General features: G+C 50.8%; 2 protein-coding genes across 17 annotated transcripts in view; one reads left to right on the forward strand and one right to left on the reverse strand.

Moving 5' to 3' along the window:
- The window catches only part of TANC2 (tetratricopeptide repeat, ankyrin repeat and coiled-coil containing 2), a 593,508-nt gene extending 584,385 nt beyond the window's left edge, over positions 1-9,123 (forward strand). For 13 of the 14 annotated variants that reach the window (XM_071210733.1, XM_071210734.1, XM_058284490.1 and 10 more), the window contains one exon: positions 1,538-9,123. In XM_071210733.1, coding sequence (XP_071066834.1) covers positions 1,538-3,491 — 1,954 coding nt within the window. In that variant the 3' untranslated portion in view covers positions 3,492-9,123. The remainder of the gene's footprint in view (positions 1-1,537) is intronic. The other variant, XM_071210737.1, reaches the window with a different exon arrangement.
- Positions 9,124-13,128: 4,005 nt separating this feature from the next.
- CYB561 (cytochrome b561) lies at positions 13,129-25,567 on the reverse strand. 3 transcript variants are annotated; one of them, XM_071210738.1, is made up of 7 exons: positions 25,415-25,490; positions 18,734-18,828; positions 17,872-18,086; positions 16,504-16,602; positions 16,107-16,210; positions 15,507-15,664; positions 13,129-15,243 (listed from the first exon to the last, which is right to left on the reverse strand). In XM_071210738.1, the coding sequence occupies exons 3-7, from the start codon at positions 18,074-18,076 to the stop codon at positions 15,051-15,053; spliced, it is 759 nt and encodes a 252-aa protein (XP_071066839.1). In that variant the 5' UTR covers positions 18,077-18,086; positions 18,734-18,828; positions 25,415-25,490; the 3' UTR covers positions 13,129-15,050. The 3 variants fall into 3 exon arrangements, with proteins under 3 accessions (XP_071066839.1, XP_004456867.1, XP_058140483.1); XM_004456810.4 differs by lacking the exon at positions 25,415-25,490 and adding an exon at positions 19,407-19,428; XM_058284500.1 differs by lacking the exon at positions 18,734-18,828 and having other exon boundaries at positions 25,415-25,567.
- Positions 25,568-27,457: the final 1,890 nt, after the last annotated feature.

The raw sequence follows: 27,457 nt of genomic DNA on the forward strand, positions 1-27,457 counted from the left end.
AGAGAGGGTGAAAAAGCACGAGGTCTCTTTTCTTAAAATCTGGCCAAGGTGATGACTCACATACCACAGTACTCAGCTTAAGATTGGCAAATCTTCTGGGCTTTGGAGACCAATAGCATTTTACTTGGGGAGGAAAATGCCTTTTTATTGTTGGATAATGGCACTTCCTTCCAAGAAGCTTCTGCCATATCTTAATCATCTTCAACCCCCAAAGCAAATATCATACAGATATACTGGTGACTTAAAAAAGAAATCATTTAAGCAAAACATCCTACCAATCCTTTTGGGGTTTTCTGTAACAGTGGGGCACTTAACATTGCAGGGTTCTCTCCCTTTTCCAAGAGGCATTTGATGAATCTTTGGATGATCTAGTCTTCCTTCTGGGGCTCTCCTCAAGTTTGGTAACATCAAACTTCCTTCTCACTTCCCCCACCACCACCACACTATCACCACACAAACACAGACAGGAGATCCTCACTGTCAGGATTAAGAGGCCCCAGGAGAGACACCTTTCCTCATGCCTGTCTGCGATAGTTTGGCCACTGGGCAGGAAAAGGTCCAAAAGAACCTGGAACCTACAGTCAGAGCTCCTCGGACCCAGAATCTCCTACCCTGGATAATGTGTCACTGTCATTGATATCTCCTGCCCAGCACCCTGACCCTTCTCCCAAACTACATGAGGAAGAAGGACTTCCGGCTCATGGCTATGACCAGGGAGGATTTGGTCCTGAAAATCAAACCCAGGTTGAGTCTAGTGATGATGGTGGCAGTGATTTTCATTTAAAATAGCTGGGTAATAAAGTTCTTATAGAAGCTTGACTATCAATTTTTCTTTCCTTCTAGATTGTTCCTTCCCCACAAGACCAATTGATCCCTTTTTCCTGGCAATATTAATAGAGAGGATGGGAATAGCTGACAGTTCATTTCTTCATTTGTAAACTAGAATTTCCTTGAGATCAGCTCCAGACCTACGTTGCCTATTCAACTGCCCTGCTTTGATGTAGCAGAATGGAGAAGCCAAGGTGCTGGGAGTGAAGCGTAGGAAGGGCAGAGGACAGGTTCTTGCTAGGATGAAACAGGCCTGAAATTTGGAGCCAAACTATTGAGAATATAAAGAAAAAATACTGCTGAATCAGCAAGACTTAAAGATTGTAGTTACTATTTTGTTCCTAAGCTACTTGACAGTGACCCTGTAAATGACAACCCCACCCATCCCTTATACTGCCTTGTATGCATTTGGGCACTAAGAGAATCTTCCTGAAGGGCCTGGCTGGACTGACATAATGGGGACATTTCTCCACTAATCTCAGAGAGGCCAGAAGGAAGATGGAGGCTGAACAGGCTGGAGAATCATTCTAGACTCTTCTAGAATGACAGCCTAACTGTTTCCTTCCTTTCAAATCAAACTAAACCAAACCCCCAGGCACCTACAGATGCCACTACAAGTTCTCTGAAATAGTGACCATGTTGTCAGTTCTTGGTAATTCCTGTTGATTCAGAATAACTCCAGTTCCTGTGTTTACATTTTGTCGAGCAGACAGTTTGCAGCAGCCTTCGAGGACCTGAATGAGGCCATAAAGCTATGTCCAAACAACCGTGAGATCCAGAGACTTCTGCTGAGAGTGGAGGAAGAGTGTAGGCAAATGCAACAGCAACAGCAGCAGCCACAGCAGCAACCTCAGCAGCCGTGTCCAGAAGAGACAGAACCTGAACCACGGCATGAAGATATATACTCTGTACAAGATATATTTGAGGAGGAGTACCTGGAACAAGATGTTGAAAATGTTTCCATTGGCCTCCAGACAGAGGTTCGGCCCAGTCAGGGGCTCCCAATAATCCAGAGCCCACCTTCTTCTCCAGCCCATCGGGATTCAGCCTACATCTCTAGTTCACCTCTTGGCTCTCATCAGGTTTTTGACTTCCGGTCCAGTAGTTCGGTAGGTTCTCCCACTAGACAGAGCTATCAGTCCACCTCACCTGCTCTTTCTCCAACTCACCAGAACTCTCATTACAGGCCTAGTCCACCACATACTTCCCCAGCTCATCAGGGTGGATCTTACCGTTTTAGTCCCCCTCCTGTAGGAGGGCAGAGCAAAGAATACCCAAGCCCTCCCCCTTCTCCTCTCCGCAGAGGCCCTCAGTATCGGGCCAGCCCTCCAGCTGAAAGCATGAGTGTCTATAGATCCCAGTCTGGTTCACCTGTGCGCTATCAGCAAGAAACAAATGTTAGTCAGCTTCCTGGTAGACCAAAATCTCCATTATCCAAGATGGCTCAGCGGCCCTACCAGATGCCTCCGCTTCCTGTGGCAGTTCCCCAGCAAGGGCTCAGGCTACAGCCTGCCAAGGCCCAGATTGTGAGGAGCAACCAGCCCAGCTCAGCAGTTCATTCAAGCACTGTCATTCCCACGGGGGCCTATGGCCAAGTAGCCCACTCAATGGCTAGTAAATTCCAGTCTTCACAAGGAGATATAGGAGTAAGTCAAAACAGATTGGTTTATCAGGGGTCAATTGGGGGAATTGTAGGGGATGGGAGACCTGTGCAACATGTCCAAGCCAGCCTGAGTGCAGGAGCCATCTGTCAACATGGAGGGTTGACCAAAGAAGATCTTCCACAGCGACCTTCCTCAGCATATCGAGGTGGCATGAGATACAGCCAGACACCACAGATTGGGCGTAGCCAATCAGCATCCTATTATCCAGTCTGTCACTCAAAATTAGATCTGGAGCGTTCCTCCAGCCAACTAGGTTCCCCTGATGTGTCACATTTAATTAGAAGACCTATTGGTATCAACCCTAATGAAATCAAACCCCACCCACCGACTCCCAGGCCATTGCTACACTCCCAAAGTGTAGGCCTTCGCTTCTCTCCATCTAGCAATAGTATCTCATCCACCTCCAACCTAACTCCTACCTTCCGACCATCTTCCTCAATTCAACAAATGGAGATCCCACTAAAACCGGCATATGATAGATCATGTGATGAACTGTCACCAGTGTCTCCCACTCAGGGTGGTTACCCCAGTGAGCCCACCCGATCCAGGACCACACCATTCATGGGGATCATAGATAAAACAGCCCGGACTCAACAGTACCCCCACCTTCACCAGCAGAATCGGACCTGGGCCGTGTCATCAGTGGATACTGTTATCAGTCCCACATCTCCAGGAAACCTGCCTCAGCCTGAGTCCTTCAGTCCACCATCTTCCATTAGCAACATTGCCTTTTATAACAAAACCAACAATGCACAGAATGGCCATTTGTTGGAGGATGATTATTACAGCCCCCATGGGATGCTGGCAAATGGGTCCCGTGGAGACCTGTTGGAGAGAGTCAGCCAGGCCTCCTCATATCCCGACGTGAAGGTGGCTCGGACCCTACCTGTGGCTCAGGCATACCAGGACAACCTGTACAGGCAGTTGTCCCGGGACTCTCGACAAGGGCAGACATCCCCTATCAAACCAAAGAGACCATTTGTGGAGTCTAATGTTTAAAAGACATTTGTTGGAGTGAGGCCCATATGTTTTCACTGCACATTTTCAGGCTTAATTTCCACATTTAAGGTAGCTCTCTGGCTTAATTTCTCATGTAGTTTCTGTGTGGTGTTCAGAGGTGGCAGCCCACGTGCTGAAATCCTTTGCATGCAGCTGACTGGGAAGCTGGCCTCCAGAGAGCCAGGACTTCAGTTTCTCTTGTGTGCCCCAGCCACATGCTCTCTCCCTCTCTTCAGATGCCAGTGAGGAGATTTTCATGCAGTGTGCTTTAACCCAGGGAGATCAGACAACACTGGTCAGCTTTTTCCAGGAGACAATCACTTTCACTCATGTTCTTATTGTGTAGATGTCTTTCTCTTTTTTTTTTTTTTTTTTTAAATAAGATGTTCTTGTTTGTTTTCTTTTAGGAACTTTAGAAAGAACGTGATGCCCCTTTGCCTTTGCATACTTATCCAGTGTTCTCCAGATAGCCAGCCCAGTGCTTTCTTGTGCCAGTGGTCTCTTCCCCTGGACAACCAGCTCCCTGCAGACATCAGGTCTAGATGACAATTTAGATTATTGCTGGTCTTCATCAAGGGGTAAAACAATAGAAGAGAGAGAGAGAAAATAAGTCAATTGGAAGAAAAAATATATAAATTGTTTGAAATGTCACTACGCTGATTTTCCAAGAGGCATTTTAGAAACATTTAGATAACAGCCAGCCCTTTAAATATTTGTCAGCCTAGGAAATTGGATGAGCGTTATGAATATTTTTAAATAATTCACCAAGAGTTATTGTTCAGGTGTTTAGCCAACAAGGAACCACTAAAAGCTATTGGTTTGCCAGGGTGGGGAGAGGAATAAAAAAATAGAGAGAGAGCTTGTTTTGGATTCTCTGTGATAGCCTATAGAAAATCTTTGTCTTGGCAGAATCTGCTTTTTAGGTCCTAATATATCAGTGAGATCATATTCCACCAAAAGCAAACTCTTCCTGAAGGTTGGTTGGTACAGCAATCCTTTTAGCTGGATCTTCACCCTGAGCCAGATGTTACTCTACTGGCACTCTTTTTACAAACCTATAAGGTATAGTGAAGCAATTGACTCCTTGAGAAGCAAACTGGATTCTCTTGGAACCACAAGACTGATTCCCAGAATTTCCACCTGGCTCATTATAGTCCATACCAGATATTGTCTAATTCCATTTCCAGATCTATATCATTTCATTATCTACTATTACAGTAATTGTGTCTCTTTTTGTCTTCTTCTAGGAATGTTAAGGGGGGGAAGAAGTGATATTTGAAAACTAGGCACAGCAAAAAGCATTTCAGTGTGAAGAAAGATCATTTTGAGCCCTGTTTTCAAGTCCTGGGTGAGGGTGCATGAGATAGACAACAGGTTTTCTGATCTAGTCACTCTCTACACATTTTCTATTTCTTGTGGTCATTTGCTAACTTTATCTTTGAATAACTGAGGCCAGCATTAGATGGATAGCAAGAACACTGAAACCAAAACCTTAGTACAGGCCTGGTACTGATTGCGCATCAACTCATAAAACTAAACAACTAAGCTAAAGAGAATTTGTTCTCAGTTATTGGGAATCATTCTATTCCTGTTGTAAAAGGCTCCATGAAGGGCTGTTTTCTGAATAAAGTCCATATGGCTGGACCTGTTTGTAATATTAAGTGACCTCTATAAAGATCCCTAAGTCATGAGGAATATGAAGCTGAGATCAGAAACATTTCCAATTTAGATTTCGCCAAATAGATGAACTCTTCCAGCCCCAAACTTGAAACAGGCCAGGACTTTTTGTGCTAGAAAAAAACAGCATGCTGACTCAAGCTCCAGACTCTTTTTTTCCCTCTCTCATCAAGAACATGAAAGGTACAGCTATAGGATCAGCCTATAGGTAGAGCCCAGCAACCTTTCAGCTCCCCTTCAGGACAGGGCTTGGCCCTTTGGTCTCCTTTCATCTTCCCCCTTTAACCACCCTCTCTCACTGAGGAGCTGTATTTTGAAGGATTTTTCAGTGTCTCTTGGAAAAGTGCCCCTGTTTGTTTGGAACACCACACTTCCCACCTGCACTTGCCTATATAGGTAGGTGAACAATTCTGAACTTTTGCAAATATACTGCTGATGCCACTTCTTCCCAGGGGCTCATTTTCAGTTTTCCAGGACAAACAGGAGATTTGGGGTCTATGCCTTATTGGGCAAAACATCTAAAATGTCAACAGTCAAAATGAAATTATTTTTTAGCCATTGTAAGAGGGAGTGAATGTCACTACTGGGCGCCAGTTGTTTTTAATAGAAAATGCCAACTGGACCCTTATTTGGGCAGGAGACAAATTTTTTTCTTGTGAGCAGACTGCCTGTGCCCTGTTTTGCTACTTCACTGCCATGGGATGATCTTAGTACTGTATTTTGGAGATGTCCCCCTCTCCATGCAACACTTGCTAATCAATGTCTGGCTTCAGGTGGGGGAATTTTTTCAAATGAAACTGGTAAGTTCCTCTCACCCAGTTCACATCACCCTGAAATGGAGACAGTGGTGGCAAACTTCAGCTTCTAGGTTTCTCACCAGATTGTATGTTCTCTTTGCCCAGAATTCTCACACTAGTGGGTTTCCATTACATCATGTCTATAAATGGGTGCACTTTACTGTTTGGATTTGTAACTCTGATAAATACTGGATATTTAAGTGTGAGCAATGTCATCATTAGAAAATAGCAGAACCACTCTTGTCTTTTAGTGTGTTTTCCAAGGAAAAAAAAGAGGGGAAAAGGAAAGAAATCAAGCAGTGGATCACAACATTTATAGCACAAGAAATAACTGTTGTATATAAGCATCAAAAAGATAAAGAATTTTTAAATACAAAAAAAATTATTTACAGTGATTTTAAAGTGCTTTTCCAGCAATTTTCTTAGGGACTCCTGAGACATGGTTACTTTATTTACTGGATCAGTAAGGCACACAATTAACAATTAACAATCAATATTTATTTACAAAGTAAAGGGAAAACCTGTGTAACATGAGAATTTGGCATGGACAAAATGGAGACCATTTTGTATCTGCTGTTGTATCTTGTCTGGGTTGCAGATGTGCACTATTAAAGTCCCAAGTTAATAGAGCACAAACCCTTCTTGTTCTCTCCCATGTGCCCCTCTTTTTAGATGTGTTTAACTTAAACTCGATGGCTCAGGAAAATTCCACTAATTAGAATTATGTACAGTATCCCAGATCGTTGTCCAGATATACAAGTTTGCTATTTAGTTAAGCCTGAATTATTAGAACACTTTTCCTAAATTATTGTAAACAGAACAGCTTAGAGAAAGGTATTCTCAGTCCTTATATTGTATAATAGTTTATGAACCCCTCTCTAAATATTGGTATTTTTATATTCCAGAGATGTACACCGTAGAAAATTAATCAGTATCTAATTCAATATCCATGAGTATTTTCCCTTAGAATTTAGTCATATCCAGTGGCTGTGGACATCACCTGTGCTTCACATACTTTACCACTAGGTGTCACTGTGGCTCTGCACCAGGTTTGTTTTTAGCAAAGAACGGCAGCATCTCCTGGAGAAGCCTCTTCCAGGGCAATAGGCAGGCCCATAGCCTCATAGGGTTCAGGAAGAAGGGGACAGAGACCTGGAAGGGGTCTTCACTCATCTGTGCCAGTGTTGGTAAGAAAAGCTTTTTGAACACTACCAGCTTTGGACCTTGAGCCAGGCAGAGTCTGGGAGAAGGTTGAAAAGAACTTTTTCGCTCTGGAGGATGGACAGATATGTAGAGGACCCTTTTCTTTCCCATAAGCACTCCTCCTCTCAGTTCCTCTCAGCTTTTTTAACTCTTGAGGTGTCAAAGTTGGGTGGTTTGAGTCAAATATAGTTACTTTTCTACTGTAGAAATGCCTTGCACAAAAGCAGTTACTCACTGAGTCTTTGCCACAAAATGTAACAGGCACCCCAGTGGGCAGGATAGGCCCACCCCTGTGCCCAGGCTCCTGTCAAGGTTCCCAGTGCTCAACAGCCTTGCCCACCCTGCCTGTCTATTCTGGGCTGCCCACTTCTCAAGAAGCCAACCTGCAAAGGCAGCCTACTGCTGCTTCCACACCGAGGGCTGCACTGCCCCCTGTTGCATGCTCATTGGGAGGTGTGGCTTTTCCTCCTTTTCCTCCAGGAATTCCAGTCTGACCATCTACCATGACTAAACATTGAACAAAGGGCTTAGGGGTATGAGCTACCTACAAAGATGTGTCATGGAAACCTTCACCATGCAATGCCTTGAACTCAGCTCTGGCTGCTCCCAAGAAAAGGTGGCTGGCTGGGGACCTGGACACAAGCACAATGGGGCTGGTGGAGCCACTGTGCAGAGCTACTTGAATAATCACTGGGTCTTCATCAACTCCTTTTATAACACAGACCACTCAAGGGCTGACGTATTGGTAACCTTCATTTCAGTGTCCAATGCCTCACAGCAGCTGAACCACCCTGAGATGCTTGTGGCCACATGATGACCACAGTCAGAGCTTTGAAAGTACCAAATGAACGCATAATTGGACACCAAAAATCAAGTGTTACTTCATGTTTCCTCACCCATGTCATCTCATTTCTTCCTGCTGACTCTGTGATAGCTACAGTAAGCTGTCCTGTTATATTTTAGCTGGATGCTTAGAGTTGCAGGCCAGTATCACTCTCATTTTCCAGATAGACCTACTTTATGGAAAGGAAGTCGCCTCACTGCTTTGTTTTTGTAGTACTTGCTGGCTGAATTCTTCTTTTGCAAATCACTAACCAGAAAATCTGGTTAGGGGGACTCAACTCAATCCCTTCAGTCCCCAGGACCAGAGAGAGAGCTAATTCTGGAAAATTCAGTACTTGAATGTACCTGCCTTATCATGTACCAACTTACTAGAAAAAAAAAAAATTAGAAATGCCAGCTCCAGATCTCCACTTCATTCACAGGTTACTTTGGAAATCCTGTAAATTACACTTCCTGTTCTAATTGTTTTGTTGTTGTTGCTGTTGTTGTTTTTCTCCTTTGGCTGATTCCTGCTTAGTGGGGCCAGTTCCTTGTCAGGCTCAGGGCAGGTGCCATTCTCAGACATGGCCTCCTTTCCATTCTAGCACAGCATCTTTGTCTCTGTTCTGTCTCCTCCAAATCCAAGATTATTTCAATTAGTACAAACATGTACAGTCTACAATTAGAGTGATTTGTACTAATATGATTTTGATTCTTCCTCCTCTTTGCTGTCCTTTCAAGACACTTGCTGGAAAAAGCTTTAATGCACTTAGTTTTCCTTTAGGTTTTCTATAACTCAGATGTAAAGAACTTTCTCTGTACAGTATATTATTCAATGCATGTTTGTTCTCTATTCTGATATATTGAACACCACACAGTTGTGAACTCGTGCAGTGGGGATGTCCCACACCCAACAGAGGCATCTAGCCCCCTGTGTATAAGGAAAGACATTTTCCTTTGCTGTATTTGCTTGAGCAGTTTTATTGTCTGTACATGTGAGCTGTGTGAGATAGATGTGAAAAGTTCAAATGAATGCAATTTCCTGCCCCATGTATACAGATCGTCATCTGTACAATGAACTGTATGTATGAAAGCAAATGTACTTATTTATAAATGGTTAACACTTGGAAAAACATGGCCTTGATAGTGCTTTTCTCCTTCAATTACAATACCTCACCAAGAAACTGAGTCTCAAGGTCGAGTCCTGCCATGCTGAGGAAGCCCTTCCCAGGGAAGAATTGGCAGGTTAAGGCTAAGGCTAAATGCTGGATGATTTGGTTGGTCTATTATGGGATATTCAGAGTCACACCCTTCAGCATTTACTCATTCAGTAAAGTTATCAAGTACCTCCTTGGGGTTAGAGACTGTGATAGGTACTCGAGAGCTGTGGGCAAGGAGAGACACAGTTCTAAGCACTTCTCAGCAAAGGCTTACTGCAGCATGGAAAGGGGGTTCCTTTTCTTCAGTGGATATTTTCTCTTCAGTCATATCAAGGGAGCTCTGAGCTCTTGTTTCACTTTGATGGTTGAAGCTGCACCCAATCCAGCTACCTTACCAAAAATCCCAGGCTGAAGTGGGCTGCCAGTTAAAGCCTGAAGAAGGGGGCTTGGGGCTGGGGGAGGTGGGGAACAGCCCTGGCATTTGATCCAAGACTAACTTGATTGAAAGTGACAGCCCACTGCTTCCAACAGCTTTATTTTTGCTTCAGAAACCTGGCCACAGAGAGTGGGTATAACTCAGTGGTTGAGCACCTGCTTCACATATAGGTTCAATCCCCAGTACCTCCTTACAAAAAGAAAGGAAGGAAGGAACCTGGTCAAGCCTTCCAGTCCTCGTGACACAGAGAGCTAGACAGCTGATTTGTGAATGTAGAAGTTGCCATTTTTCTGAAATTGGCTATAGATGCCATAGCTTTAAAAAAATTTTTTTAAAGTGGGCAACACTGTGCTCTGTACACTTTCCAGTCTATTGCTGCCTCTTTATCTACTTCTGGGATAAGCAAGGAAGGAGACCACTTCCCCTGGACATCGGAGTTTGCCAAAAAAACTTGCCTGCTGTGTAACTACATCCATTTCCCCCAAACAAGCAGAATCTGGGGAAGCAGGAAGACCCCAGGGCATGCACTGTCATCCCAGCCTGGATGCTAGATTGCTTTCAAAGACAAGAGGGGAGGGCTCTGGAAGGAACCACGTGCTTGGTTGGAAAACTATTCCTAGGCTGCTCCAGTTCATCAAAAATTGATAAGTGGTTGGCAAAACCCCAACTTTTTGCTTATGGATTACCTGGGACATATGGAAAAAAGGAGAACAGTGATCTCTAAAAAGCTAATTAAGGAATTTGCCCTGAAACTGAATTTTTACTATTACTTGCTTCTACTTAGAGTACAACAGTGAACTCAACAAAGGTCTTTGTAGATTTTCAGAATCCGACTATCTTCCCGTTGTTATTTTCAATTCCTTAACAGCCCCCCAGTAACTCTTCAGTCAGATGCAGCACTCTGTACACATGCGCTTGGCTAGCCACACTCCTCTTCCAGAGCTGGCTAAGGATGGCACAAACCAGTGAGGGGAAACATAAATGTCATCCTCCTTCAACTTTAAAAACAGAAGCTGGAGGAGCATGGAGAAACTTGGCAATCATTCCATTCCCAGGAATGATGATAGGGCACTTACAATAATACAATAAAGGGGGAAACAGACTTGGCCCAGTGGTTAGGGCGTCCATCTACCACATGGGAGGTCTGCGGTTCAAACCTCGGGCCTCCTTGACCCGTGTGGAGATGGCCCATGCGCAGTGCTGATGCGCACAAGGAGTGCCCTGCCACGCAGGGGTGTCCCCCGCATAGGGGAGCCCCACGCGCAAGGAGTGCGCCCCGTAAGGAGAGCCGCCCAGCACAAAAGAAAGAGCAGCCTGCCCAGGAATGGCGCTGCCCACACTTCCCGTGCCGCTGATGACAACAGAAAGCGGACAAAGAAACAAGACGCAGCAAATAGACAGAGAACAGACAACCGGGGGAAGGGGGGAAATTAAATAAATAAATCTGTAAAAAAAAAAACTCATTTAAAAAAAAAAATACAATAAAGGTTTCGTGTCTAGGTGGCCCTGAGATTAAAAGGGAGGTGGGCACAGAAGAGACAGTGCTCCGAGTGCATCCTCACAGGCCATTCTCCCCAGATGCCCATTATGTTCCAGGCACTCTGATAAAGTCTTTACATATGCTCTCTCTCTAACTTATTCCTGACAAAACTTCTGACAGATGGTTTTGTTTGCTCCAAACACAAAAGTAAGGAAGCAGATCCTGATAACTTAAATTGCCCAAAGTCACAGAGGCAAAACTTTTCCGCCCTACCATGCTTAGATTATCTCCAAAAGGATGGTCTAAGAAAAGCTGAATGACATGGAAAGGAACAGGCAGTGAGGCAAGTAGGAGAGCTTGAAAAATGCTGCATTGTTCTCCTCTGCTATACTCAGCTCAAGCAGAATAGCTTCAGGACGTCCAGTGGTTGCGACCCCGACCCCGTAAGAAGGTGCGGTACCCCCCAACATCAGATTAAGATTCAGCACAAAGAGAAGGAGGTGAAGGAGTAGCAGCCCACCCAGAGGGGAAGGCCATCATCTTCCAGTGTCTGGGATCATTTGGATATTCACAAACACCTGAGCAAAGTGACCAGTAAGATTCAGAGGCAAGCACAAAAAGCCGGAAGTGAGATGGCACATAAAGCAGGATCAAGACCCCTCTGCCTTCACACTGAGAGCCAGCGCTGATCTTGCCTGAGAAATCAGCATGAGTCGCGTATCAAGCCAGGAGCTTGAAGGCTTTTAAGCAAACAAAGGTCCACAGAGAAGCCTTGATTCAGGAGACAGACTACAGCTGCTTTAAGGAAAGACCTCTCAAGCTCTCACACAAGCACATCAGAAATCGGATACAGTACAGAAAATAAAGTGTAAACAGACACTAGGAAATAAATACTTGTGTTACAAAAGAAGTATTTTTAAAGGAACATCAGGGAATTGGATGTGGCTCAAGTGGTAAGGCCTCTGCCTACCATATGGGAGGACCCACATTCGATCTCTGGGACCACCTGGTGAAAAAGAAGAGAAAGCGTGCCTGTGCCCTGAGCCAAGTGCCTGCACTTGGCAAGCCAGTGCCCACATGGTGAGCTGAGTGCCCATGCAATGAGCCAGTGCCCATGCGAGCCACGCAGCAAGAGGATGACTCGATAAAAGAGAGACAAAGGGGAGAGTCAAGGTGAAGCACAGCAGAGACCAGGAACTGAGGTGGCACATTGCCAGGGAAACTCCACATCAGAGGTCCCCAGGATTGAAACCTGGTGAATCCTACAGGAGAAAGACAAGAAGAGAAGACAAAAAGAGAAATAGATACAGAAGATCACACAGTGATTGGACACAGACAGCAAAAATGGCGGGGGGAGGGGGAGGTAAATAAATAAATGAATAAATCTTTAAAAAAAAAAAGAAACATCCGCCATTGCTATTATTTAGGAGGTATTGGGGATTGAAGCTGGGACCTTGTACCTAGGAAGCAGGCACTGATCTACACCCACTCCCATAAAAGGATTACTTACCTTATAAGAAAATTTCCTATAAGGTCCCTTAATACTGTGAGCGCCCCCAGTAAGTTTTTAGGTTGCCGTAAGTGACAGTGCTTTTTAGGAACACACAATGCATCAAGCCTGCCATGAGAGCCCACCTGAATTTACCATAAACACATCTCCAGCCTGAGCTGTAGGAATTGGCTAAAGCAGAACCAGTTTATTTCAAAAGTTTTACTCCTCTCAGTAAAGAACAAAAAGACATGCAAAAAGGAAAAAGATCAATTGAATACTGGGGGAAACTTCTTGCCAAGAGCCTTATCAGGCTCTTGCAGCTCCACCCTCCAGCCCGTTCTCTCTGGACTGAGAAAAGGGTTTCTCTAGCCACAAGGAAGAGCCTTCTCCACTGGTTCAGTTCAGACCCTGTGAGTAATGATAAATGGCATTAATCGCTTTACCTTGTGTACCCAGCCTGCAGCTATTTAATGTCTCCCATTCCTCTTAAATCTAACATCATATATCTGACTCTGCTAAAAGTGCTGGCTCCTTTTATTGCCACAGTAAATGAAAATAACAGATGAGAGGTTTGCTGTAGATGTTTATTAAATCAACTGTTGCATCAACACCACATTGCATTTCACAGGAGGTTGGCCACAGGCAAAATAAAATAAACCACTAGGGATGTGCCTTTTGGGAGCCTTCTTTGCTTCCTTATTCATCCAACATACATGTTTTGGAAAACAGACCAGTTTACAAACCTGTAGTGCCTCACCTAAGGTTCCATTTCTCTACGTGGCATGCTGGCCAGAGAGAGAAACAGTTGCACTCTGGCAGCCTGTCTAAGGTGGTGTTTTTCCACATGTAATGTTTGGCGCTACAAGTGTCTGCCGAGTGACTAAAGAAGTGACAGAACATCTGCCCTTGCAGAGCATACATCATCCAGGGCAAGCTGCAGGGAAACAGGGAGAGGTCCCGACACTAGGCAGCCCCTGCTGGGGTGACGGAGTTGACGCATTGCCACCTGCTCTAAGAAATGACATCACTGAGGCAGGACCCAAGGAGATACCTGGTTATTGGAAATCTGAACACTAGAGGAGGCCGGCCCATTTCTCTATCACAGCGTTCTGGCGTGAAAAGTCATGTTTACCATAAGTAGTCAAATTTGGGGATTTCATTAATCTCTTCATTCACAAAAACTCTGTCTTAAACTACCATGCTTCTCAAAACCCAAAAAATGAGGGAAACAAGGCAAGAGCATTTGCCAAGTCCCAAATATACGGGATCAATGCTCTAGTCACTTTACTTCTAGACTGAAGCCAAACAGTGACCAGCAAACCCACTTTATGGGAGCAGGGGGTGCTCAGATACCACAGGGGATTAATCAAATTGAGACTCAGTCCTAACTTCCTCCAAAGATGGGCCCCAGGTAAGAGAGGAAGAAGGTTTATCTTCTAGAACAGAAGCATGAGTCACACCAGCAAGCACAAGCAGCCCCTGCCCTTCCCACCAAAAAGAGGAAAAACAACAGCTTTTCATTAAAAAGAAAAAAAAAAAAAGCTTCTGAGTCAAAAACCAGGACCGAAGCAGTGTGGGTGGGGGAAATAGGCGCTCGCTGGCGGAGGCCTGGCCACTAGAGAGTAGAACCCCCGCAGGAATAAGCGGCAGGCTGCCCCACTGCCCACACCAGCTGACGCAGGAGACTGTCCTCCTAAACTCAAACCTTTCCTCTCCTTTAGGCTGGCCACACATGCCAGGGGAAGTTTGTCTGCAGCCCTGTGCTTCTTCCCCCTCTCCCAGCAGGGCTATCCTGAGGCTAAAGGGTTAAGGAAAAGGCAAGGTTCAAGGCAGCAGCTGGGCCAAAGCCCCTTCCCAGACCTTCCCCAGGGTAAGTCCCTCCCCTCTCCTGGGAACCTTGCTCTGAGCACCAACATATTTAACACATAATATCACCTGCTCCCACTGCCAAAGGCTGGGGCCATTTACACCACGTGTTGTGCCGGCTAGCTGGACTTCTGGTCTGAATTCATTGCTATACAAAGCAGCAGTCTGGGCTTTTCCAGGCCTCTTCCTGAGGCCCTGCAGTGTCTCTCTCTGCAGCCCCTGGACTTGCATAGGTACCCAGGCCTTGAGGGCAGAACCACTCTCCATCTCCTTTAGGGATCTGCTCTGTGTCCAAGACTTACTGCCCAAAGCTCTCTCCATTTGAGGGGGTGTCAGAGGCACAGGACCGGAGCATGACTAAAGGACTAGTGCACAGCAGCAGAAAGCAGTGAAGCAGAGGGAAGGCAAGCCCTAAACCCCAGAAAGCACTGAAATAGACACAGCTGCACCCACACCCACCCACATCCACTCTGCACGAGCCTCTCAGCCAGGAGCCACTAATCTGAAGATAGTCAACCTCAGCCAGGGGTGGGCAAAAAGACCCAGAGAGCCGAGGGGCCAGAACCCGCAGAGAGCCGAGGGGCCAGAACCCGCAGGCCGCCTCCCCGCAGGATGAGGACAGGCTGTCACTGGGAGCTGGGGCTGTCTCCCTCCGTGAGTGTCTTGAAGTCCATGGAGAGCGCCTGCTCCTCAGCCTGGGGTGGCCGCTTCCAGTCTCTGCGCGTCAAGATGTAGAGCACGGCCACGGCGAAGCAGGCCAGCAGCACGCCCAGCACGTTGGCCAGGACCCCCTCGGGCTCGAACATGCTGTACTTGGTCCTGCGGGTTAGATGGACGGGAGCAGCCACTCAAGGGGTCCCAGTCAGGCCAAATGCCATTCATACTCTGGGCCAGAAAGGTGCCACACGTATTCCAACATCATCCCCTTTGTGTCCCCCACCCAGGCAGAAAAATCATTGCTTATTGCTTATCTAACTCCATTAAAAAGGCTCGGAAAGCATTTGTCCAGAGAAGCAGAGGGCAGGGCCCAATCTTGGCAGGTCATTGTGGCCACTGCCCAATCATGTCAATGGGACACTCACCCGAGCTTAAACAGCAGCGCCTCCTTCAGGCCTAGCAAGGCTGTGCCCACAGAAAGGAGAAAGATGGTGGCACCAAAGAAGACGTGCTGTGGGCGGTAGCGGTTTCGCAGAGAAAATGACGCTCCAGGGAACAGGAAGAAGCTGAAGCCCACGAGCCACTAGAAGGAAAGGTGACGGGCTGCTGGGAGACTGAGCGGGGCCGGGCAGCTCCCGGCTGGTCATCACTTCTGACCAGCCAAGTGAGAAGTGCACACCCCCTTGTCGCCACAGGGGTGTGGGGCGCACTGAGCACATGGGGAGATCGGCTCCTGACCGCCACAGGCCTGAAGCCTTATCTCAGTTCACACTCGTACACTCAGAAAGCCGGGCAGATGGCCAGAGACGTGTGCTGAGCAGCCGTCTGTGAGGCGCCCTCTCCTGTCAAATCCTAGGTCTGTACCCACTGCAGAATCTGACGGTGGCATCCAACTGTACCACGACAAGTCTTTCACCTTTGCGCATACTCCCTGGTGCTATTTCAGCCCCACTTCCCCTCCCTCCACACACACCTGCCCCATTGCTTTTCCGTGGCCAGGGACCTGTGGGGTTGGAAAGACTCACCTGCACAAAGTACAGGACAAAGACAAGAGTCCCGCACCAGCTGTGCAGGCTGTACAGGTCAGCGTAGCCCTTCTTCTTATGGTAGTCAAACACTGCCACCAAGCCTGGACCAGGGAGGGTGGAGACGTGTGAGGACAGGGTTGCCCGTGGAAAAGGGCGGGAGGCGAGATGACCCAAGGGGAGTCGGGCTAGCTGGAACTTCTGGGCTCCAGTCCCTGTGCTGTGGCTGCCGGGACCTAGCGTCCCTGCCTGGGAGGCCTGGAAGGGTAGAGGACAGGGACCAAAGGAGCACTGGAGGGAACTGGGTCAGGGGTGGCATCTTCAGACATAAGGCATCGATCTCCCCAAGTCTGAACTAGAAGTTAAGAGAAAGGGAAGGCTGTGCCCGGGAACTCACCGACCAAGGCAATGACAAACGCACAGACGTGCAGCAGCCCGTGGAGGATCTTGGTTGTGCGTTTGGCCTCGTTCCTGAAGACACGGTAAACCAGCAGGGCTTATGGGAAATGAGAAAGGGAACACAGTTACATCCCCCTGTGCCAGAGGCCTTCCTGCCGTGAGCAGCAAGGAGGCGCCCCTTGGCTGACGTTTTCAAGTTAAGGCCTTATCAAGGTGTCCTGGCCACAGGACATGGAAGAGCGAGCAAGGCTCCACAGGGCCGGGCAGGGGCCTTCCAGAAGCACCTTTAGGCTGTGTGTGCCTTAACACTCCAGGGGCCCAACATACGGAGGCCAGGATGGAGGCTGAGCCCACACTTCCTGTCAGCACAGGCGGAAGCAAAGGCGAGGGACCTCTGCCCACAGCCCCAGCCTAAAGCAGCCACCAGGCCCAGCAGAGAACCCCCACCTTCTCCCTTCCGCAGTGCAGGGTGCCTTCTTCTTGCCAGGGGTCCAGATATTCCAGACTGTGTCTTCAATTCAACATGTAGCCACACTGAGGCGTCACCATGCTTCTGGGTCCACTTTTTAGCTATGTTGTTCCTCAAATATTGTTCAACATTGAAGCCTGGTCAGACACCACTTTGAGCACGCAGGCTCTCTGGCTGGGCATCCTCTTCCGAAGCAAACCTTCATCCAACCTAGTCAGGCTGAGGCTGGCAGGGCCACATCACACAAGGACTGCCTCTTAAGGTTTGCTGCCGACGGGGTGGCTACAGCCAGGACGAATGGGTGACCCAGCTAGAGATCCAGCTTTCTTGTTAACAGGAGAGATTCATGGGCCCCATAGCCTCAAGGCAGGGTGAAGCCCAGCACTGGCCTTCCTCTTCTCCTGGTCCCACTCAGGGATGTGGCTCAGCCAAGTCCAACACCCCCCACCCCAGCACACACAAACACATGCATGCACGCACACGCACGCACTTTTTTCCCAGTCTCAAACTACCACTGAAAGGATGCCTCACCCCACGCTGTTTTAGCCCTACTTCCCCTGCCCCCACATATACCTCCCCCATCACTTTTCGGTGGCCGGGGACCTGTGGGTGGAGGGCCTCGCCTGCACCAAGCAAGCCGCTGGCACTCTGCTCTACAGAGCACCCACCCCCGTGGATGCTGCTCGTTGAAGCAAGAGATGAAAATGCCAGGACAAGCTGCGAGAGGAGTTGCTACCCGCAGACCTCAGGACCCCTGAGTTGGGTTCCCAGCCCCCAGGCTCTTCCTTCTCTGTCTTTTCTGGAATCTTAGATTTGTATAACTGGAAGAGACCTGGGAGGAAGGCTACAAACCGCCCCCCTCAGGGGCAACACCGCCCCGCAGCCACGGGGACTCACCGTCTCCCTGCAGGAAGACCAGGCCGGTGACCATGCACAGGGGGTGCACGTTGAACTGCAGGGCACTCTCCCAGGCAATGCCACCTCGGTACAGGCCAAGCCAAGCACCAGTCATGGCCACCACAGTCAGACCCAGCAGCTGGGAGAAGGCCACGTAGTAGGGCAGCACCTTGGGGGTGGACGCCACGCTGGCCGTGTGCTCCATGCTGAGGCAGCTGCGGGCGGAGAGACAGGCAGAACTCAGAAGCAGCCCCCCACCTCCAAACCCCCAAAGCCCGCGGCCCCCCGGCCTCCTGCTGCCCCCTCGGCGTCTCCCTCCCGGCGCCCACACCCCAGGCCCGCAGCTCTCACTGTCCCACCTCCAAGACCCCTCCGTGCCGCCATCCTACAGCAGTGCCCCCACGTCCCAGAGGCCGCCCCTCCCCGGCCGCCCAGAGACAGACCCTCCCCGGCTTCAGGAAGCCACTTTCCTATGCGGCGAGGATGCAGGGGAAAAGACCCCAATTCCGGTGGAAGCAGGAGGGCCCAAGGCCTGCGCTTTACTTTGTTTCACGAGGCCCCAGGCTCTCTCAGGCGCGGGTTACAGGTAACTGCAGGGAAGTTAGCAAACTCCCGCAGGCACCCGGTCACTGCCTTTTTTCCTCCAGGTGGATCCCAAAGTGCGTCTGGGGTGAGAAATGGAAAGCTGGCCTCCCCCATCCTGGTTTTTTAAGTTCCAAACTGGAGATGAGAAGGTCCCACCCCACAGGGGAGGGGACAACCCAGAAGAGCCCCCCGCCGCGGCACAGACCCCCCCGGAACAGAACCCTCTCGGGCTCCGCAAATCAACGAGCGCCGCCCCTGCCGCGCGCGCTGGACTGACCCGGGCGCTGCCTTCCTCCTGCCTCTTCTTTCCCCTGCAAACCTAGGACAGGGCAGAAGGCTGCTTTCCAAAACGCAGGGCACCCGAACCCAGGCCTACGAAGAAGAATGCGTCGCCGTTTAAGTTCAGCAAGCGTTCTCATTTTCACGCACGTTATTTAACTCATAGCGACTCCACAGCGGAGAGTAAAGCAGGTTATTACTGTTTCCGTTTGATAGGTAAGAAAAGAGAGCTTCAAAAAGGCTCTAGAGGCCCACCGCGAGCCCCGGCCCGCCTGTCTAGCTCCACTGCCAGGTCCCCCCGGGGAGACAGCCCGGCGCCCCCGTGGCCCTGCGGGCCCTGGAGCTCCGACCCCGCCCTGCCCGCAGCGCAGCGACGGCGCCCCCTCGCCCCCGCCTGCGCGCCGCCCGCCAGGAGCGGCGACCCGGCCGCCTTCAGGGCCTCGGCCGCTCTCGGCAGGGCCCTTTGCGGGTGGTGGCAGGCGCCAGCGGGCAGCCAGGGCCTGGGGAGGGACGGCCGCGAGGACACACAGGCAGCGCCTCCTTGCGCTTTGCCGCGGGTCCTGGGGTCCCCAGCGGTGGCGCCAACTTGCCCTCCCCCTAGAAGGCTGCAGACTCCTCCCCCCACCCCGTCCCAGCCCGGCAAGTCCCCTCCAGTGCAGCCCGTCTCCCACCCATGGGCACTGGCCCTGGCTGGCAGCTACGACGGAAAGGACCCAAAACGTGAACTTCCCCTCGGTTATCAGCAGAGTGTGACGGCAGCGAGCCTGAGCCAGGGACATCCGGACTCAGAGCTTTCTTGGCGCCCCCTCCAGCACCCAGCACGTTCTCTACCCTAGTGGTCAGGAACTATTCTTGCTCGGCTAGAATTTTAAGTTCTGGTTCTTAAAGACATCTGCTTTGTTATTAGTGACAGTTTTTCCTTTAAGCAGAGCCTAAATGTATATTTGGGAGTATGGACTGCCAAAGGAACCTATTTTATCAATAAAGAAAGTTTTAAAAAGAACTACTTTTCAGTCGACCCTGCCTTTAATCCCCATTCTTTCCTTCCACTTCTGATAACTGTTGGCAGCTCCCACCATTAAAAAAAAAGTAATACATGTTTCCTGTACTAAAATACAGATAAGCAAAAAAAGAGAAAAAATTGCAAGTGATCAGCATTGTGATTTATATCCTTCATACACTTTTCCCCTAGAAATATATGAATGATATATATATTATATGTGTGTATATATATTAAATATATATATATGTGTGTGTGTATATATATACACATTCTCTTACAAAAACAGGATCATCTAATGTTCTCACCTGCTGTTTTAACTTACTGGTATATCATGCCTATCTTTTCTGCCTCATTTATATCTACCTTATCATTTTAATAACTTCACAGCATTGCATTGTACATTGTTCTCTATTTTAACCCATCTCCTAATTCCCTGTTGTTAAACATTTAGCTAGCTTCCAGTTTTTCCCTAAATAAACAATACTATGTGATCTTTTTACACCTGTTTAATTAATTCCTAAACAGAAATGTGGAATCCTTAGATAAGAGCAAGGGTTTTTTCTAGGTTTTTGATACATTCTGCCAAACCATCTTCTAGAAACAGCCCCAATCCACTTTCCCATGGCCAGTGAAAACAGGTTTCCAGAAGCCTTGGCTGACACTGATACCCCTATTTCTGGAACTTTTGCCTCTGCCCTTACCTGTCACCTCTACACAGGTGAATCCTCAATCTAGGTCCAGTTCTGTCCTCATTCCCCAAATTCAAACCCCATTTCTACTTGTCCACATACATCTCCACCTGGACATTCCATGAACACGTCACCTTCAGCACATCCCCTTCCAAAGAGGAGCAGAGTCCTCTCCTGACCTCCCAGGTGGCTGGTGAGGCTGCCCTTCTCCGGGCCCCCTGGCACAGCTTACCACCTCCCCGGGGCCACTAATCCTAGGTTCTCTCCCAGGTCCCCTCTCAGTCGCTTCCACCGGGGTATCTTCAGCACTACCTCCTGGATTCTGGCTGCCTAACTTCTCCCCGGGCTATCACGGCAGCTGCAGGGCCCTCCAGGGACCAGCTCCGCTCCCACTGCTGGCCGGGGCAAGGCAAAGTCTGGAACACAATCGTGACAGTTTCCATCGGAAGCCACCACTGTGTTCTCACCAAATCCACGCAGAGGACATTCTCACTGTTCCCTGATAATCACAATACATTTTTTAAAATTTTGTTAAAATATATACGCAAAACTTGCCATATTAACCATTTTAAGGGTACGATTCAGCGACATTAATTACATCCGCACCATCACTCTATTTCTAAAGTTTTTATCAGCCCAAACAGAAACTCTGTGCCCCTTAAACAGTAACTCCCCATCCCCTCTTCCCCTGGCCCCTGATAACCTCTAACCTACTGTCTGTCTCTATAGGTTTGCTGATTCTAGATACTTCCTATACATGGGATCATGCACTATTTGTCCTTTTGTGTCTGGCTTATTTCTCTCAGCATAATGTTTTCAAGGTTCACCCATGTTATATCAAGTGTCAGGACTTCATTCCAACTTATTATTTCACACTTACTTCACACACACACTCATGCTCCCTGAAATGCATGCCACCATCCTCCCCCACCCTCCCCCCCATTTCATTCAACACTTGGTCCCCAGGGCCTAGCCCTGGCACCCTCCTCAGTGCCCCGAGGCTCTCGTGGAACTTACTCTTTCAGGTGTGCTTCTCTGCTAAAGCACCTGTGAGCTCCCAGAAGGCAGGGTCTGTGCCTTCACTCTTCTTTGAGTATCCCTGGGTATCTAATAGCTTGCCAGACTCTAACAGGAAAAATATATTAGACAGAGAAACACCGTCCTCGGTCACTTAGTCTTTGTCCTCCTTTACAGGTTGCTGCCCTCCTTTATTAGATTCATCCCCAGAGAGCTCAGGCAGAATCTGATTAGCTCTGACGAGCCCAGAGCTCAGCCAGAATCTGATTAGCTCTGAATTAGGAAGAGGAGAAGAACATCACTTTTCCACTGGTCCACCAGCCACAGCTTCTTTATGCCAAGTGGAGTACAAGGGACAGATCCGAGAGCTCAGAGGCACAAAGGAACCTTCACGCTGAGATCTCGGAGCTATTCCACGACCACGCACCAAGCACCAGCTGCCTCCTCTCCAGCCAGCCTCTGAAGGAGACAGGCAGGAGTCTGAGTGAGGTTCTCTTTGGTGTGAACAACAAAACATGTGGCTTCAGCATTCGACACTGAACATTCACCTACTGAACTCCCTTGGAAGCAGGGCCCTGATGCTGTTGGAGTCCCAGGTCGGTGGGCAGGGTGCTTGTGTGTGTTGGGAGAGTGTGGCCTAACAGCTCCTGGGCCCCGGCTCAGTACCAGGCACTTAAGCCATTCTCTCGCATAATCCTTGCAATAATTGTTGAAAGATTCTAAGTATTAACCCAATTTGATGGATGAGGAACTAGAAGTCCAAAGTGGATAAATGGTATGCAGGCAGTGGTTTGGCACACTTGTTTATTGAGCACCTTCTATATGCCAGGCACCTGCCAACTGCTGGAGCTGCACACATTAGACCCAGTCCCTGTGCTCCAGGGGCAGAGACAAGTGGCAGAGCAGACACAGCCTGGAGAGTTCAGGGAGTGAGGAGTCAAGCCAGGAGCCGACCCCAGCCTGCCCAACCCCAAGAGCACTGTCCACCATACCCACTGTAAGACATTCAGTCACCCACCCCTGCTTCTAGTGCGGGGTCAGGGGTCAGGCACGTGACTCCCAGACGTGTAGCCAGCCGGGGACCTGTGAGGGCGCCAGTCAAAGGCCATCCTAGCTCCCTGCTCCACCCCACCCTCATGTTTCCCTCCCACCCTCCCTGTCCCCTGCCGCAGGACCACCATGTCACTGAGCCCTGTCGCACCCACATAGGCTCTCCCAGGAAAAAAGGCAGCAGGGCATGAAAGGATGGTCAGAGAGATGGCTTCCAGGTAGGAAAATGCCTGCGGGATCTTCTTTCCAACCTTCTCCACAAGGAGCTGCCCTGGTCCACACCAGCCACAGGGAGCCAGGCCTTGCTTGGGGGGAAGCCAGTGGAAAAGAAGCACCTTTGGGACCACGGAGGCCCAAACTACCACTTCAAAGGTGATGCGGAGAAGTCTAAATGTAAAGGATGCCGGGAAAATTAACACCCAGCAAGGAGCCCGCCCTACTGTGGGCAGGCCTGTGGCTCTCTCACAGGTGCCTCAGCCAACAAGTCCCGAGTGGAAAAATTCCAGACCCAGCTGCTTTACAAACAAGATAAAAGCATTGAGTGGTTTACCAGAGCTGGCCCGAAAGATTTCTTTGGCAACAGGATTCCCCTATTGCTTATTCAGTTCAACGTCATCGCTGATCTCTGTGCAAGGAGGGGCTATGTTCGATGCTGGGTTTACAGAGATGGCCATTTCAAGCTGACCTACCCACAAACAGGTTTGCATTTGCAAACCTTGAGAGTCACTCCCTGGTAAGTAAGTAAGTGTCTTTGAATCAAGGGCCCTTATTTCCCAATCTGGACGGGGAGAATGCACTCTCCCTTCGTTCCTAACAGGGTGGTGCCCAGAAGGCTGGCTCTTCTCAGGCCTCGGTTCCCGGAGCAGAACCGGGAGCAGCTTCAAGGGCCGGGAAGCAGCCACTCTCCACCCTCAAAGGTTCCCTCTGCCAAGCGGACAAGTCTTAGCACCAAACGGGGCTCATGTGGTCCCCTTAAGCAGTTCCCGCCCTCCTAACCACAGGACAGAGATGACAGAGCTCTGGTAGCTTCTAGAAACTTGGGCCGTGACAGACACACGACTCCCCCCACCCCACCTGCAGTCAGACGCCACTTAATGCAACTGAACAGGGACAGCAGCCACCCTCAGGGCTTGAGCGTGTGCTGAGCCTGGCTCTCTCTTCCCATCCCACTGCTTTTATTAAAAGGTAACCAGGCCTAATTTCATTACGGGGGACCAGACTCTGCACATGGCGTACATCCTGGAAGCAGGGGGGTGTGTGGGGGGGTGGGGGGTAGGGAGGTGAGGCAGGGAAGTAAGAAGGCTGGCTTGGCCAGAGCCCTCCTGATCAAAAGCAGAGTTTTTCTGCAGTTAGAAAAGACCTTTGTGGGGGAGAGTAGCAGGCAAGATCTTTTCTTGATAGGTGAGGGGGAAATTATATTAGAATGTCCTAGAATGAGTTGAAAGCGAAGGCAAAATGAGAACTAAGCTGCTAAATAGAAAGGGCCTTTCTTACCACCCCATGCCCTAGTGTGCCCAGGAAGAAAGCAGGGCTTGAGGGAGAGCGAGAGGCAGCTTCTCCGTAGGCACAGGAGGCCCAGGGCCAGGGCCCAGACACTGAAGGGACCCACAAAAATGGTTTCACTTCTGTTCAAATCAGAAGAAAAAAATGAACTTTTAGGGTCACAGAAAGTGTTTTCCTTTGTAATCCAGTCTGATTATATTAAGACCAACACAATTTTATATATATATAATATATACACACATCTATGAGGAAGGGGCCACAATGCAAAAGTGCCTCTGGCTCACGAAAATTACAACGTGGCACTGGTCAGAGATGTGCGTTAAAACCAACTCCACTGCTCTTGAGTGCGCGCCCTGCCTCGGAAGCCGTTTCTTCACCTCCCAGGTGGGAGGATATTAAAATCCACCTTCCTGGTCCACAGCAGAGATTACATGGGATAACTATGTCCAAGCACCTGGCAAGGTGCCTACCAGCCTCTAGACATGCAAGCAAATAGCAACTGAACAAAAACTAAATCCAGGCCTCACAGCCGCAGGAAGGGCCACAGGTCAGAAGCTGTCACGCATGAGGCTCGGGGCCAGCAAGAGCCCGCTGCCGCAGACAGCACTCCCCACCCAGGAGCACTCGCCTCTGTCCATGATCGGCCCCCACGGGAGCTGGGAGGAGTGAAGGGCCGCCTGCTTGTCATCTATGACAGGTGACAGAGCCTGGGGAGGCAGAATTAGCACTGAGAGTCCCGCAGAGGCAGAGCGGCGGGACGCCGAGGGGCAAACGTGGCCTGTCCCGGCGCGGGGCGCCCGTGCGGGGCCGACACGCAGCCGGGCCGCCAGGGCTCCCTGCACCCCGCCGGCCCCGGCCCGGCCGCCTGCCCCGCCGCCCCGCGCGCCTACCTGGCCAGGCGGGGCCCGGAGCCCCACCCCGCCGCGCGACGCCGTCGCCCCGCGGCCCCGCCGGTTCCGCCAGCCGCGCGGGCCTCGGCGCGACGGCGTCGCCATGGCGACCGGGCGGCGGCGGCGAGGCGGCAAGGCGGGCGACGCCGCGCGGGGGGCGCGGGGGGCCGGAAGTGTACTCGGGGGCCAGGCCCCCCACAGTCCAGCCCCGACTCCGAACAGGGTCCCCCCAGATTCGGGGCGCAAATCGCGGGCGAGAACCGTGGCCGCCGTGACCCCCTGCCTTCTGGACCGAGCTCGGGTAACCTGCGAAAGCCCGCCCTGCCGCCCCGGCCTCCGGGGTCACCCCCGCGCACACTCGGGGGGCGCACAGGGGTCTGCCGCCCGTGGGGTGAGGGGCACTGGCTGGGGAGGGGCTGCCGGTTCGGCCGGGTGGGGGGTGGGATGGGGGCGGGGGAGAGGGGTTGCCCCGCGAGGAGAAGAGCGGGGGGCGAGGAGGAAAGAGCCCCCCCCCGCCCTTTCCTTGCCTCGTCTCTGCGCGTCCCGATTTCCTCTCCAGCCTCCCTTCCTTCCTTCCAGCCTTCTTCCCTCCCGCCCTCGCCCCGCCCCGCGCTCGGAGGCCACTAGGTGTCAGGCACACCCCGGCCGTGGCCCTGCCGCGGCTCTGGAGCCCTGGGGGAGGGGCCGCCCACGTGCCGCGGGCGGAGGTGTCACTTCACGCGGAAGGCTGCAGTTCGCCCCTTCCCTCCAGTCCACCCGCCCACACTAGTTTGTTGGCTTTTTAGCCCCTCTTCTAAACCAGGGGGCTCCGCAGACTGCCCCCCCCCCCCGCCCCCCGCCCGCAGATCAGCCTCAGGAAAGGCCTCGAACTCGCTGTCTGCCCCCTCCAGGTCCCCAGCCGCGCAGGGGCCTCGGCCGTGCGCCCGCTCCCGCAGCCTCCCCACCCCCGCCCGATCCAGGAGAGGCTGTGGGCAGATCACAGGCCCAGACCTCCTACACGCCCAGGACGAAGGGTCCTTTCCTGTAGGACACCTGGCCAGACTCTGGGGAGCAGGGAAGTGGGGTTTCCTCCCCTGCAGACACAACCCAGCCTGCAGCTGAGAGCGCCCCCAGTAGATCTCCTAGACCCCGTGGATCCGCTTAGACCTCGTCGGCTTCCCCCCGGGCAGGCAGGAGTCTCCTGGAACCTGGCCGGGCCTTGGCCAGGACAGGACTTGGGGGTCCTCAGATGCCCCCCTGCTTAGAGGGCGTAGCCTCAAGGACACGCAGGACACGCAGGGTGCCCTGCCCTGGGCACACCTTCCAGTGGGGACCTCAGGGCTTGGCCGCCCCTCAGAGCGAGTCCGCTTAAAGTTTCCAAGGTCACAAGTTTCACTGGGATATTTTTCTAGTTATGGGAAGTTAACGGGACATTTTCAAGTAAGAAGCAGCTCCCTCAGTGCTGACAGGCTCCTGGGCTTGGAGGAGGAGGACTCCGGCCAGGGCGGGGCGGGCCAGGGCGCGGTGCCTGGCGGGAGCCAGGCGTGCAGGCTGAGCTTCCTGGTTGCGTCCAGGGCTTTCCGCAGCTCCGAGGCCGGGAGAGGGATTCCTGTTGCAGTGCCCTGGCCTCTAGGCTCCCCCCATGGCCCCGCCCAGGCTGCAGCACCCACCCCCACCCCCACCCCACCCCCGCGGTGTTCTGAACCTACTTAAAGTGGCACGGAGACCTGCTGTGGGCAGCTATGGCGATGTGGCTCTAAAGGGGCATGGCTCCAGAGAACAGGCCAGCCCACCAAACTGCAGCCAAGCGCCAGGGGCCGGGCGCAGACACCCAAGCCCTCTTCCTTCCCCTTCCCTGCTGCCAAAGTTCCTGCCTTGGAAACCGAGAGAAGCATCTGCACCTGCAGCTTGGGGGAGGGGGAGGGCCCTGGCTAGGCAAGAGGTGGACCAGGCCTGAGTGGCAAGGCTGAACCTGTTCACCATAGAAACCCCTCCCTCCCTTCACAAAGCTCCCCCGCCTCCCTGTTCCTCAAACGCCAGGTTCACTCCCACCCATCCCTGGAATGTTCTTGCCAGGATCGAATCATCATTTGGCTCCGCTTTCAGATCCCAACTCAAGCCATCGGCCCCTCATCACCTCCTTCCCTGACAGACCACTAGAAAAGTTGGGGTCAGCGTTGGGGAGGTCGGGACACAGCCTTGATTAAGTGTGCTGGTGACAGCCCCTCTGGGAGAGCACATCTTGAGTCACTGTTCCGGAGCCCTGCTGGCTGCCTGGCCACCTGGCACTGTCCAGAGGAAGGTAAAGAGCAGCAGGTACCAAGGCGGTGAGCAGAATGTTCCTTGTAATTGACATGGAACCTCAGAAACTCCTCCCCTTGCTGCAGGTGCCAGATTTAGAAAGGGTGCCCAGTTAAACTTGAATCTAATAACTTTTTAGCACAGGTATGTCCCAAATAGTACATTGTAACAGTGTATTTGTTGTTTACCTGAAAGTCCAGCTGACCTGGGTGTCCTGTATTTTGCCTGGCAACACTGTCCCTGCTCCTGTGTGGGAAGGAAAGAAGAGGGGCCCCCTGGCAGTTCTGGCC

The sequence above is a fragment of the Dasypus novemcinctus genome, chromosome 21 (assembly GCF_030445035.2).
Source record: "Dasypus novemcinctus isolate mDasNov1 chromosome 21, mDasNov1.1.hap2, whole genome shotgun sequence".
Taxonomy (NCBI): domain Eukaryota; kingdom Metazoa; phylum Chordata; class Mammalia; order Cingulata; family Dasypodidae; genus Dasypus; species Dasypus novemcinctus.